This window comes from Blennius ocellaris (assembly GCF_963422515.1).
Source record: "Blennius ocellaris genome assembly, chromosome: 13".
In the NCBI taxonomy this organism is placed as follows: Eukaryota; Metazoa; Chordata; class Actinopteri; order Blenniiformes; family Blenniidae; genus Blennius; species Blennius ocellaris.
Window position 1 is genome coordinate 7732461 of NC_137662.1, and position 14575 is coordinate 7747035.

General features: G+C 43.7%; 1 protein-coding gene across 1 annotated transcript in view; it reads right to left on the minus strand.

The window, feature by feature from the left end:
* Positions 1-8175, minus strand: part of inpp5a (inositol polyphosphate-5-phosphatase A) — a 155299-nt gene extending 147124 nt beyond the window's left edge. The window contains exon 1 of the mRNA XM_080507389.1: positions 7641-8175. Within this exon, the coding sequence (XP_080363515.1) occupies positions 7641-7718 (78 nt within the window). The 5' untranslated portion in view covers positions 7719-8175. The remainder of the gene's footprint in view (positions 1-7640) is intronic.
* Positions 8176-14575: the final 6400 nt, after the last annotated feature.

Consider the following 14575-nt stretch of genomic DNA (forward strand, 5'->3'; position numbering starts at 1 on the left):
ACCCCAGGTCGGGAACCGCTGGTCTAAGGTATCCAGGAATTTGTACAAATTACAATTCAATGAATCCCTCTGGAGTAATCACTATGAGCAGAAAACAATGAGCATTAACGTTTTGTGAAACATTGCAGTCCTCTTTGGCCGCATGTATTTTAACTCACAATGCCAACGAATCAAAAGCTGAGAAGTCAGTCCAAATGTGCGACAGAATGCAGCCTTCACACCACATGAACAAAAGCATTCTTATATCCTCCAACCAGCGAGGTGTCATTTCAGCTTACGAATCCAACACACGTACTGCTAATCATGGCGAGCGCCACATGACATTTTAATCTGTCAGCCATTTACAAGAAAACGGGACAGAATCTTAACAAGGATCTGCAAACTAAGCAAATGAAAATCTGTATATTCCTGATTGTTTATACCGTTATAAAGACGAAGCTGAAGCAGTTTCACCATTCAAGTACCATCAAATACTGCCATATTTAACTTATTTAAAAAGGTAAAATACCTCGATGAATGTCCTTTGTTTAGAATTGGACTATTCAATATCTATACTATATCTGGCGGGAACTTTCCGACATCTATTGCCTTTGAAATTCTAATTCTGCGGTATGACGTGATGCAGGAGGGAGCACAGAAATAGAATCATGTGATCTTTCTTTCATAAACTTTTCCAGTCCTGCAGCAACTCTTTAGAAACTATTTTGGAACCACAAAAAAATAAAATAAAATCAATATGGAGCCGTCGGACGAAGCGTTTGGTCATCGTGCTCAGGCTGCAACTGTTAAATAACTCCACTTGTGCGTTGTTGACTTGCGCCGTCTCGACGATCAACACGGCGTCATGTCTGGGATCACACACTCGCGCTACTACCGCCAGCGCTATAAATACACAAATGCTCAATTACATTATTCAGTCGGGGAATTCACTACCATGTGCCATGTGACTGAAGGCTATATTTATTTTTTCCGGAGAGCGCGCTGGCTGCGAGACCATCCATCTCCGCGCGTTTAAAAAAGGAAATGAGCCACTAATTAGCCGCGGGGGTCATGGGTGCTAATCACAGGGACCTCACAAATACCGCTCCCCGCCGCACAGGCACACATACCACAAATAGTCACTGTGGGTTTGAGGACAAGCTGAGGCAGGTATGAGGATGGGTTTTTTTGGGGGGTTTTTTCCCCCCTGCTCTGTTCCATCTCCAGTGGTGTAAACATGCCAGCTCAGTAGAGTCCGGCCGCTGACAGCCAGAGCTAATGAGCTGTCTGTGGGCAGAGGAGGCAGGGAAAGGAAGTTAGAGGACACAAAAAAAAAACAACCAGCAATTTATTGCATCACCATATGGTCGCCTCACCTTGGCACACTAGTGATGTGAATGTGATGAAACCCGACGTGCAAAGGGAGCTCCGGAAACCAACGTATGAATTGTGAAGCGGATACGTCAAATCAGCCTTCAGACGACCAAGGAGCTGGCATCTTTCACTCATATTCTTAATAACTGGCCTGAACCCGGCTGAGCTCTCCACTGGAGGATCTCCAAAAAGACGACGCCGTCGCTCCAATGCTGGCAAGCAGCCAGAGCCAGACACCGCAGGACATCAGATAATAGATGAAGACACTCAAATTGAACCTATGATGTAGTTCTCTACAACCAACAAGGAGAGGTTTGGTAGCTTTTCTTGCCTTTTGGGGGGCAGAAATGTCTCACTTCCGCTCGAGTCTTTACTCAGGAGGTGATGGGGGGCACCGCACCGGGCGGCAGGTCAGCGGGTCACCATATTTAGGAAGAGGTCTGGCCTCAAAACGAAGACGAGGAGAAGCACATCTCCGGCTCCGGCATGACAGCGAGAAGTTGCCTGCAGCTATGTAAACTTTATGCAGCGCAGTACACAGAGTGGCTATTGCTTCCCGACGACTGCTCAGGAAGTGAATTGGCTAAATTACCACGAGAGAGTTCCATTTATTGAATAATTCAGAATTCTTAAAAAGCCTCTTCTTCAATCTGCCCTGCATAACCTGAAGAGGCGTTACCAATTCTTATTACAAGTCCGCTTACATTTCCCCCCAAGACATAATCCAGTCATTTCTGTATCGTGAGACATATACAGGAATTTCTGAAACAAACAGGAGAATTCAGACTCATACCAGTTTCCCATTAGGAATTTGCGAACAGTTTCTAAAATGCTGTCAAACACGTTTATTGATAAGATTTTCAAGGTAATAAAAAAACAAAGAAAATCCAGCTTTTGCTCTATTCCAAAACCTTTACTTCGATTAAAGCTGCGATGCTCTATTTGGACAAAGCTGTAACACAGAAATAGTGTTACATAATGCAAGATAATGTATGAAAGTGTTGACAAGTGGATCAATGTTCGAAAATGTTTCAAACACGTTGGGCGCTCATGAATGCATATGCAAAGTAATGCGACTTTACACGCCTGCCACAGTTCTGTCACGAGGTATTATCCTCAATTACACAATGCTGTGTGCTGCTTCAATTAAACATTACATTTTTCTGCAACACTTTCACCTTGACGGCCCACTATAGATTAATTCGATCAACCACCGAATTAACTTCATGCTTTTCATACATACATGCGCGTCACCGAGTTTGTTTCACTTCTTTTCCTATTCGGCCAAGTACATTGGCCATGAGAGAGTTAAAAACAACGTCGAGGCTTAGGTTGGTGGCTGACATACTCGGCTTAAGCGCTCTCTGCTCAGTGCAGGCTTTTTAAACCTCACGGACTTTGGGTTTTGGAGAATACTAAATCAACTCAATTCCAGCCCAAGAAGCTTAAGTGAGGCAAGACCGGCAAGTCTGCACAGGCTGGTCTGTGGATACGTTTCATCTCTGTGCTACTTAAAGAGGACATGCGCTGCAGGTGGAAGATTTCATGCAACAGTTGAGTAGTTCGTCAAGGTTTTTTCCTCAAACTGGTATTTCAATAATTGCGCTTTCGTTCGGACTTGCTGATCCAATAGATCAACGTTTTTCTTTTTTCTTTAAGTGAAGCCTGTGCTTCGGGTGTCAGTGTTTTTATTTGGTGACGCCCGAGTACAGCCGGCACGGCGTCCACCCGTTCAAACAAACCAACACTGAAACAAAAACACTTGCTTTCTTTCTAAACAGGACTTTCCCAAGTGGATTACAACTTACCGTTGGCTTTTAGGCTACGTGTGCTGTGGTGCAAGAAAAGACAACTCTTCGAAAAAAAAAAGAAATGTCTATGTCCAAAACTGCATCCTTTCTATTGTGTCTTCCTACAAGTCATTTAACAACTGAACATGTTGAACACTAATTGTTTTAAAGCGTGTTCCACTATGCCACTGCGGAAGCCGCGAGCAGACCTCAGGGTGTCGGCTTACACCGGCGGCGGGATCATTAACGGCTCCATCTGTGTTTAATTATGTATCAAGGGGGACTTGGGGATCAGGGATCCAGCTGGACCCGGGGGACTCCTGCAGTCTTTCTTCATGAAGACGCTGCATAATGCATGCCGCAGCTTCAGCCGTCACCGCCCGGTCAACAAGTGCGGTCGAGGCCAACGAGCAGGTTCAAGCGGAGAAAGAGAGGGAAGCCGCGAGACGAGACGTGGTCGCATTCTCCCCACAATCATTGTCGAGTTGTAGCTTCGCAAGACACAGGGGAAGGGATCAGGAGTCGATACGTGTGAGGCGCAAAGAAAGGAGAAGACAAACCGCAGAGGAAGAGAACAGGAGGGGCATGCTTGGTAAAAGAGGCTCGACCACGGGCAGGCAGAGTTTGAATCTCGATGGCTGCTCTGAGAAGGAGACGAGGCGACGTTTGCTCTCGTGATTACAATCGGTCGAGGGTCAACGCCAGGCGGAGCTCAGAGACGGTTTGTCTTTTGACTCAGGCGTGGTTAAAAAAAAAACACTGTAAGTCTGAGGAAAATTCAAATGAGTTTACAGACACGTCGAGGCTGACCGGCGGGGCTTCATTGGCGGATCGAGCCGGCAGCACGGCTGACGAGGGTTTTCTTCCGCTCGGATGACGTCCGTTCGGATGACGTACTCAGGGGAATACTGGTCCACGCTTGGGGAGCACGGACAGTTCACAGGAAAACAACATCTCATCAGAGGAAGAAATTACCGACTCATGATAAGAGGCCCCGCAAGGCTCTTATCATTAGTGTGTCGTTTCCCCTTTGGACGACCCGCAGCATGGCGCTCCAGGGAACAACCATGAAATGTGTAAACGGGCAACTGAAAAGGTGACGTTCAATAGAGTCAGAGCAAGAAGGTCTTCCCAAACAGCCGCGCTTCACGTTTCTGTCGGAATCCAAAATAAAGACTAAACTCAATCAAAAGCTATTTATTTACATCTGCCGGTCACAAGCACGGCAGGCCGCAAGCACATTGATGGGGCTGGGGTCAAATTACAAGCGAGGACTGCAGAATATCAAACATCCTGAGGATGGAGGCTTTTGCAAAGAAACACGTGGAGGATTTGAATTTCTGAACTGAAATAGTTTCTATAAGCAGACTTTAAGAAAACCCATCAGCAACTAGTCGGACATGTAATGATTTGATTGCATTAATCCACGATGAAGATAATCAGATTATTTCATGTCAAAATGGTTAAAGGCAACAATAATAATGGTACTAATCTAACCATTGTAGGCTTATGATCAAATCAGATGAAGAAAGACTATAGCACTGACTTCATTAATGTGTTTTTTTTCCCATCTTAATTTCTTTATTTTTTGGGTGGGCAAGTCACAAATATGCCACTTGTAGACTGTGTCCACAACAATTTTGTAAAGTTTTTACAATGTGACACTGCTGAGCCGTTTCACAAGAGTGAAACTAACTTACATCAATATCTTGAAGTGATTAGCACTTGACTTTTTGTTCCGTTCATCCTCTTTGCTGGTACACTTTCAGCAAGTCTTCTGTATATTTTACAATAAAGGCTTTCATGATTACTTGAGTGGCCCTCCTTGTTCAAACACCCACATCTGCAGACTGAGGCAGTGAAGGAAGTAGTTTTATGTTTGAAATAGCTGAACTTTGAACCCAATTTAATCAAGCGGGCCCGTTTGCAGGGCAACGATTTCCAGTGAAAATGCAAAACTTTCAGTGGATCTGGACACGACAACGATGCTCAGACTCACTGAAAATGCAACTTTTTGGAAAACGCTTGGGTTCCGTCGTCATGTAACAGGCAATAACAATGGACAGTGGCAACAACAACTCCCGACATGTCACGACAACCAGCCCATAATCTCCTGGGACTTGGCAGTTTAACAGTTGAGACACCCGGACACAACAGTCCAGCTTGTTCGTCTGTCCGTACGAATGCCCGTTTACACGCCCTCGTCAAACGAACAGCGTTGTGCAGAATGTTGCTGTATAAAGGTGAAACCATTCTGAAACGAAAGCGATGAATCTTCACTTGAAACATTGTTGAGTAAACATGCCCTCAGTAATCAAATTAGATATCCTGCAATTCTTTTGTTTGGTTTTTCTTTAATCCTCTACGCTTGAATTTTACTTCTATTGTCAATCTTCTTCCCTACTTTTTTTGAAGTTGAGGCGCACGGGAGTCCAACTCGAGCTCCATTTCTTTTTTGTTAGGTTTACGTTCGGTTTCAAAAATAATCTTTTCCACGCGATCGTCAGGGTGCGCATGTTCCACACAACCACAGACAGCATTTCTAATAGTAGCATCAAAAGCGGCCCACAAAGGCTTCATTCAGCCCACATATTCATCATAAGGGGGTGCCAGCACGTTGGAGAGTATAGATCGCCTTATATGTGACCGGACACTTGCACTCAGAGCAGGAAACACGCTCACAAACTCGCATTTCAGCTCGGGCTGTTAGGAGTCTGGTCGAGGGAAAGGAGAGGGGAAGGAAAAAAAAAAAAAGGGATTCACAAGACACCCAAAGCGTGGTGCTGGTGAGAGGCGGGCTATATTTAGACTTACTCCAGCGAGGGAGTAGGCGCTTCCCTCATGTTTAGGCTCAGCATTTCAGGCGGGAGAGAAGAGGAAGAGAGACGGAGAGGAGGAGGAGGAGAAAGGACTCCTTGTTGACACAACACCGAAGTGACACTTTTTGTTTGTCGCTGAAGCGTTCCACTGTTCTTAATGTCGGGAGCTGAAGAGCGCCGGGTGACCGCCTTACGCAGACAAGGTGGGAACGCGTGTCGACAGCGAACAGGCATCACTCAGTAACGTGTACAGACACTCCTTGAGAGGCCCAACACGCCCATCCTCACACAGGATTTCAGCTCGGCTGCTGCTTGTTCCAACAACAATGTAAATAGGCTGCGGGCAGGGAAAGAGGATCACCCAGATCGTAAACCCGGGATCGAGGATTCCCCGCAAACTGCAGCGACTGTTGACAGTTTACGTCGTCCCACGACTAATTCTTCACAAACCTGAGGACTCGCTGCACTTCTAATAACATGTAATAACTTCGAATAACAGCGGCTTGCAGAAGTCCAGTACACCCGACTCCTGTGTATTACCAGATACCAAGTATGAATACCTGCGGATTAATAGGTAGAACAGCTTGCTTTATCATCCTAATGTTGGCGGTTCAGTCCCCGATGACTGTGTGAGTGAGTGGGTGAATGTGTCAGATCATGAAAATTGCCTTGAGATGACTGAAGTGGTAAATTTGCTCTACGGACTGAAAAAAGAAAGAAAAAAAAAACATGTCCCTTTCTGAGAAAACAAACTTCGTATTTTGCTGGTTCACCTTAACATTTCCCACAACAGCAAAACCCAGGCTCATTTACACCGTGGCGTCGGTGGCTGTGATTACATGGCCGCATTGTTCTCAGGTCTGATTGTCCCATTTACACGAACACTGGATACAGTCATCGTTATTATCGTCAACGTATCATACACATTAGTCATGACGCACAGGATCCAACATCCAGCTTCGCCAACAAGTGTACGGAAATAAAAAAGTAAAGATGTCTTTGTTTGCTCAACTTATCAAGACCGTTGTATATTCTGCAGATTCTGATCAGAAAGACATGAGCAAGAGGCGATTTTTTTGGATGTTGTTGCAGCAACATCCAAAGTCGATTTGCTCAAAACACCTTGTGTGAAGCGGCACATGGTGACAGTGACTAACAGATGTGAGCGCAGAGGTCAAAGGATAAGCAACCTGATGTGCTGTTTACATGGACTCTGGTCAGATCTTGAACAGGAATACTCAAACACTACTGTTGTACTGCCTTGTTGCAAAGCATTTTTGGACAGGCCGAGATGTTGGGAGCAGTGTTGATCAGTGACATCATACTGCAGAACAGATTTGATATGAATGACCCCCCTCCACACAAAATAGAAAAAAGTACAAACGACAAAAAACACTCAAAACAATGGGTGTAAGCATGCCGCCCGTCTCCAGTCATGGCGATCATCAGCAGAGAAGCAAGCATCTGAGTGACAGTGACGTGCAGGTGGATCTCCACATGGAACCACCTCGCCAGCCGGGACACATCTGCAGAGCAGCGCGAGAGAGGCCCGCGTGTTTCCTGCGGTGACACCTGGACGTCACATCTGAGACACGCGCGTCGTGACCAGCTGAGATGCTCATGAACACAACAAGAGGGGAACATTCATCAATGGGGGGTGGGGGGGGGGTGCACTCACGTCTTCGAACAGGGATCCCACGTTGGCGGTGACCAGCAGTATTCCCGAGCCCTGCGCTGCTGTCAGCTTCCCTGCCATAATTTCTCTCCCGCAGGTGGTCCGAGGAGGGAAGGGAGGAAGGAAGGGGAGAAGGAAGGAAGGAAGGAAGGAATGAAGGAAGGAAGGAGGGACTTCAACCGCAGACTTTACAGGTAAAAAAGAAAAAATATTTAAATGAAATAAAACGCAGCTGAATCCGAGGAGTGTCTCAGCGGAGCGGGTTAAAACACGGGGGATCTGCAGCCGGCGTTGAGGCGGCTCGGCTGGAGCATATTTTTTTCAGTGGCCGTGCATCTACCACCGGGAGTTGTTGCTTTGCAGTGCGGAGCTCCGGAGACGGCGGGCGGCTCGGCGCGTGCTCGCTACTTTTCCCCGCTCAGAGCCATCGTTAAAAGTTCCCGTTTCTTTTCCTTTTTTTCTTAATCCACGGAGGGCGCCTCGGGGTTCCGGCTCGCTGGTTGGAAGGGTCCCTCTCCTGAAGCAGGACGCCGCTGTGCTTAGACCTCCGCCGTCCACCGTGCAGAGGGGATAGGCTGCCGGAGTCCTTCAGCTCTGACGTCACCGCGCCAATGGAAACACGGGACCGTCTTAAAGGGCCCGTGCGACGTAAACACGCGCTCGCAGGACCCTGCTTCCATTATCGGACGGGTTTCCCCTGGGTTCAGTAACGACGCGCATTGACAGTTTATCAACATTTCATCAAGTTTTCTCCGTTAGTCATGTTCAGATGCACACGCAAGCCCCGTGGTATGATCATCGATGGTTCTAAAAAATTACGTTTTCCCAAAAATAGTATATTCTGACAATTTTCTCATAAGACTGATCTGATTTTTTCTGAATTATCAGCAAAGTAAGACATTTGGTCTAATTTTGTAATCCTGAGGTAAAGATAAGGAGAGGTTCAGACTTTAAAGTTAGGAATGGGACTTTTAATCTTATAATCCTGAGGAAAAAATCACAATAGATTTCAAATGTAAAGTCAGATGTTTGAATATTTAGAATTTTGAAGAAAGAAATGAACTTTTGCTAATACTTATGAGGAAAAAAAGTCTCAATAAATTTTGAAATGTATTTTAGTCTGATTTCCTTTTATAGAATTGTGAGTAAAAAGTCGACTTCTGCTCTTTAATCTTTAACTACCGAAAAGAAATTCAGATTAAAACTTGGATTTTCTTTCCTTATAACTATGACAACATACATACAACATATATAGTACATGAAAACATGTCTATTCTTTGAGATATCAACATCCTCATGATGATAAATTATTTTGCAATATATCTTGCAACCATAGTTTCAACCAAACATTTTATTGTGGGATCATATTGTTCAACACTGGCATGCATTTCATACAGTGTGAGATTCAATAGCTTCCTCTATCTGTGACACTAACGAACAAAACCACCTTGGATGCAAACTCCATGCAAAAACACCACAGCTGAGCAATCCAGTCATGGTGTTGTGTTTAACCCGACAAAGTAATTTGCACTTTGAGTGGGAAGTATTGCTTTAAAAGGACTACAAGAAGTCAGTCTATAGGAAAAATAAACAACTGTTTGGAGAGTAAAGTAGAGCCGTAGCGCTTTCCCATACCACAGTTCTAGCACTACTTGGCTCGACTCGTCTCAACTCAGTTTCGGTCGATTCCATAACAATGTAATACCACCTCGGCGTGGGCGGAGTCATCAAAGTTTCTCCCGGTCGTGCCAAAATAGTCATCCCCGACAGAATGTGTATCCCCTGCTGCCGGGCACGTATGCATTCAGAAAGGGTGGAGCTTCAACTCTGTGTTGAATATGAGCTTCAATCATTAATGTTGCAAAATGTGGATTGTTACAGTCATGCTGTCATGCTTCCTGTGTCAACAGGGAAACCGGTCAATAAAACACCGGCGGTATCCATGGGTTGCCATCAGCTTGGAAACCTTCTGATACTCGTTGTGATACTCTGTCTAGCTACCAGTGAATCCACCGGTCAGCCACCAGACCAAGAAATGTCTGCACCTTGTTGTTGATCAGGGTTGATTTTTGTGCTCCCATCCCTGTTCGGGAAGCATTTTTGGTGTGATTGGGTTTTAAAAATAGCAGGGTGAAGTAGCCAGACTCCGTACTCATCCAGTGACATCGCACCTCGTCTTGTGCTTGAATCGAATGCCTCAACAGCAGGGAGGAATGGGGGTGTACAATGGCAGAACACAGCCCTACAGCCTTTTCCAATGGCAGCCTACCTAAACACATGCTGAAGTTCTCTTTCAGAGGAAAGGCATGTTTTAATGGTAAAAAAACCAAAAAACAATCCAAGCTGTCATTCACAGCACTTATGTAAATTCTGTGTTTTGTTGTAACTGATGAACTAAAAGCATCGCTTCATTATAAAGAAGCGCTGTGGGGTAGAAAATAGTAGGGCGTCTCACAGTGGAGCGTCTATGCTACCTGCTGCCTGCATGCAGATCTCAGCCTGCAGTCATAACACGGTACAAGATCTGGAGGTGAAGTTATTTAAAATGACATTAGGATGGACGGCTTGGAAAAGCGACAACAGAAAACTGCTTCTAAATTCTATCCAACGCAGCCGAGGGATACCTTTGTGCTGACACGGCATAGCAGTACATTTGCAAAAGCAGATCTAGACATACACAGGTCTCATTCATGGCTAACTAAACCACGACTACTAATAACACATGGTGCACTGCAGCACAACAGTTCAATAATAGCCATGTGGGCCACGAGTCACTATCTTGTAGCTAAAAATTAAATGATCTTATCTCGATCCTACGCATTATTGTTGTGTTTTTCTCTGTGACAACTCAGGGGGCTCCGAGAAGTTCGTCTGTCCCCTCGAGAATCATTTTGGAGTCGTTAATGAGCAAGGATCCTTTGCTTGACAATGAAGGGTTAATCCCCCCCACAAAGTATGTGGTGTGATGTTTATTTGAAGGAGATAGAAACTGTACAGTATATTAGAGCAGGAAGCCTCACCAGGCTGTAAAGTCGGCGACCCGGTTCCAAACCGCCCGGCTAGTTTTTGTGCAAGACAAAGTTTTAATGAGTTTTTGCAGCTCACTTTATGTGAAAACTGAGGCCAGGGGGGAATATTTAAAACTCTAATATGCAGTTGTAGGGAAATGTGTGTGTGGGGTGGGGTTGTTCTGCTCGAAATACAGCATGTGTTACATAACCTGAGACCTCTTTAGATGCTTTAATATCATGTGCATGTATAATAGATGTATCTTTATGCCATAATCAGTACACACCAATAGGTCTTGTGACGTGTATGATATGTATATTGTGCTTATATTACTTGAATATTGTGAAGTGGAAGCAGAGTAGCTTTTTTTTTTTTTTTTTTTTTTACATAAAACATGTTAAGTTAATACTTCTTCACACTCCTTTGAATGTGTAAACCATGACTTTAGTGTGCATGTAAATGTTGCTTGTTTGCAGCTTGTTGAATCAATAGACGGCTGGGATCACGGCCAGCTCCCACCAGGACCTTGAGTTCTGCAGAAAGCTGTATAGAAGATGAATGGATGTTTACTCTACTTCTATTGAAACACATACACATATAAAGAAATCTCCATAATCAATCAAAGCTTTTATTACTTGTCCTTCAATGTGGTTGATACCTGCTTGTCCCTTGTTTTCCCTGCTGCATGTTTCCTGGTAAACCTCCTGCAACCAGTTCAACTGCACATTGATCCGCTCTCTTTTTCCTGTGGCACACAGCATTCAGTACTAATTAGTTTCTGGTCGCCTCTTTCAGTAGCATCATTCAGTGAACCAGAAGAATTATTATATCAACCTTTTTTTTTTTTTTTTTTTTTTTGCAGGTTCAGTCAAACATATTTACCTCCAGGAAAGTGTTTGGCAGCAGCCCTTGGTTCAAATGGGTGAAGAACGATGAAAGTTTCCACACCCTCATTTGGGTTGGGGTTTTTTTTTCACACTGCACGATTGAGAGCTGAAAATTAACCAGGGAGGGGGGAAAAAAGCATGAGGAAGTAGAAATCCCTGTGCCACCATCTCGTCGCTAAACATTTTAAAAACATTGCAACTACAATATAGTCTTCTGATCGTATATCAACAAGTGCCTGCACTTCCTCACTCCCCCACGTCTGACCACGAGACATTTTCCAATTTTTTCTTTCTGCTGAGTGTCTGTTTGTTCAGATTCATGCTGTTAGCTTGAGATCCACTGGAAAGTCCCTGTGCTTTTACACTGCCCGCGGACTGGATCTCAGTTAAATTGCAAATGAACTGAGACCCACGTTTTAGGGCCGATTCGGAGAACGACTGGTCCAGACCAATGTCCAAGTGAGCTTTCACACCGAGTGTTGGAGAGCAACAAAAAGGAGACACGAGAAAGGTTGATGTCTTTGATACCAGTTGCCCCCGTAAGATCTGCAATATCCACTGCTCCAACAAATGAAGAAGTATGAGAAGGCAGTATGAACATGTCTTCTGAAATTAACAATTGCAGACTGTGATGGCTTGGTCATGTCCAATACTCAAGGTTAACATGTGATAGATTCCAAATAGAAGGAGGAAAAGAGGCCAGAAACCACTTTGGTGAAGGACTGCGATGAAAGAGGTCTATCGTGGGGTGAAGGGAAAGCCCAAGATTAACATTGGGTTGGGGGGCAAAGTATTATTGTGGATGAAGAGGCTGAGTGAGTGAAGTGGATGCCATTCAAAAATTAACCCCTTTTACTGAAAAAAAAATGTAAATGGTATATAACTTTAAATGCTACACTGATAAAGAGGGTGGCATGGGATACTTTTTTTTTCTCCAGATACAAACGCTGGCTACACAGTGGAATAAATGACAAATTCCTCTTTGGCACAGGAGGGTTGGGCAGAGATGAAGTCGTCTATTGAGACACTCGAATAGGTTCAGGCATGTCAGACGAGTCAGGAAGCAGGAACCAAATATAATTAAGGTGTTACCGTGATTCCTTTTGGCTCACAGACACTTTATTCTTTGGGTTTGGGTTTTTTGTTGTTTTTTTTTTTTTTTTGACTGAGAAAACCTTGAGAAGATATGAAGAGAGACAGAAAACACGCCTCACATTCCAGCAGTGGATATTTTAAAGCTGGTATCAGCAAAGACGCATATTTTTCACCCATGAGAGTCATATATGTACAAGAAGCAGCAAGAATGAACTTATCACATTTAAATATTGCTAAAGAGTGGGTTTTTTTTGTTTTTTTTCAAAAAACACTTACAATTCCACCCACAGGTGGATCTGGACACAACTATACATGGGAACTCCGGACATAATTCACCTGTACCACTATGAAACCTTTTATGCACATATATCAAACTCATCAGAGTATCTGGTGTTCCACGACTGCGAAAAGATCTTATTGTATCTTATATATCTTATATTTAACATAAATATCTTCATAGCTGCCATGCTGTGTCAGAAAGCTGCAGATAAGTTTAAAGGTTCCAAATCTAACTCCAGAATACCACAGAAAATTGGAGGAACATAACATTTTCTGTGGCCCAGTCAAAGCTAATATCCACAATGGGATCAAAATAAGATTTATGAAGATGTATAATTCAACATGAAGTTGGACTATTGGAAATACATTGCATATTAATAAATACATAAAACAATGAATTACACGTATTTAAAAAAAAAAAAAAAGTGCTGACAGTGTAGTTCATCACGGTTGTTGAAGTAAGTATTTGAAAAGACAAAAGTTGCAAAACAGATCGGAGGTTCAAGTGTTTGTTTTTTTTCCATCCGTTTACCACTCCCACACTAATTGCAGTTTAAGATCATGGGGTGACACGCCTTCCAATTGGAATCCAACTTCAAGGAATAAACTTCAAATTAGTCAGATAATTTAAAATAAGTAGATTTATCTTTGACTTTTTTATTTAAAAAACATTTATGCGAGAATCCTGCTGCAAGTTTTACCCTCCCATTCAATCTTGCAAAACCAGTTTTAACCACAAGATGATGTATTGAGTGCCTCCAAGAAGTAGCAAGACAAATAGTTATCCAAGCAATAGATGATGCTTTTGAGACCAATGGTGCGACTTGTATCTAAGACTGGATCTGTGGTCAGTGCTGACGGGGACTATTACGGCTCTGTGAACGCCTGACAGCTGACAGTAATCAATCTGGCCTCAGTTAACAGTCAGTGACACAGACAGCTCAAAGCGGTGCTGGTATTTCATGACACAAATGTTGTACGACACCATTTGAACCCACTCCTTCTGCGTGTGATCTTTCCAAGGGACTCAACTCAACAACCTTTGGGAAAACTGGCCTCTGCACTCACTGATCTCCAGATTTCCCACTTAAGTTTTGGCAGGAATCGTTTGGCAAATGTTGAATAAAGCAATGCTAATTCTGTGTGCAGGACTGGATTTTGCCTCCAGTGCTCAGAGATACAGCCAAGCCCATGTGTAGTAGATTATCGGTAATGAGAATTGGCTTTTTCCTGGCATGAAACGCCTCTTTTGTTGACATGACGTTTTCCCCCTCAAACATGAGCTCACCTGTTTACTGACCAATTCCACTTTGGAAACGGAGTTTGGAAAAGCTGAGATTCTACGCTCCGGTTTCTCCCCTTGAGCGAGACTCTTCTTTAAATGTTCAGGATCCACAAAAAAAGTTGGTTTTTGCTGAAGTTTCTACATGTATTCTGGAAACCTTAATACTTTGTCCACACTTTAAGGGGAAAAACAAACTTGTTTAAGTGTCTTCATTGTTTTATAAACCCCACAAGTTTAATAATACATTTTCCAACGATCAGATGATATCATCACTTTGAACAGCAGCGCATTCTTGGGTGATGACGTTGCCCTCCAGTTGAACTCATAAGAGAATTATTACTTATTATTTAGCTGCTTCTCTCTCCTGTGTGTAACAGAGAGCC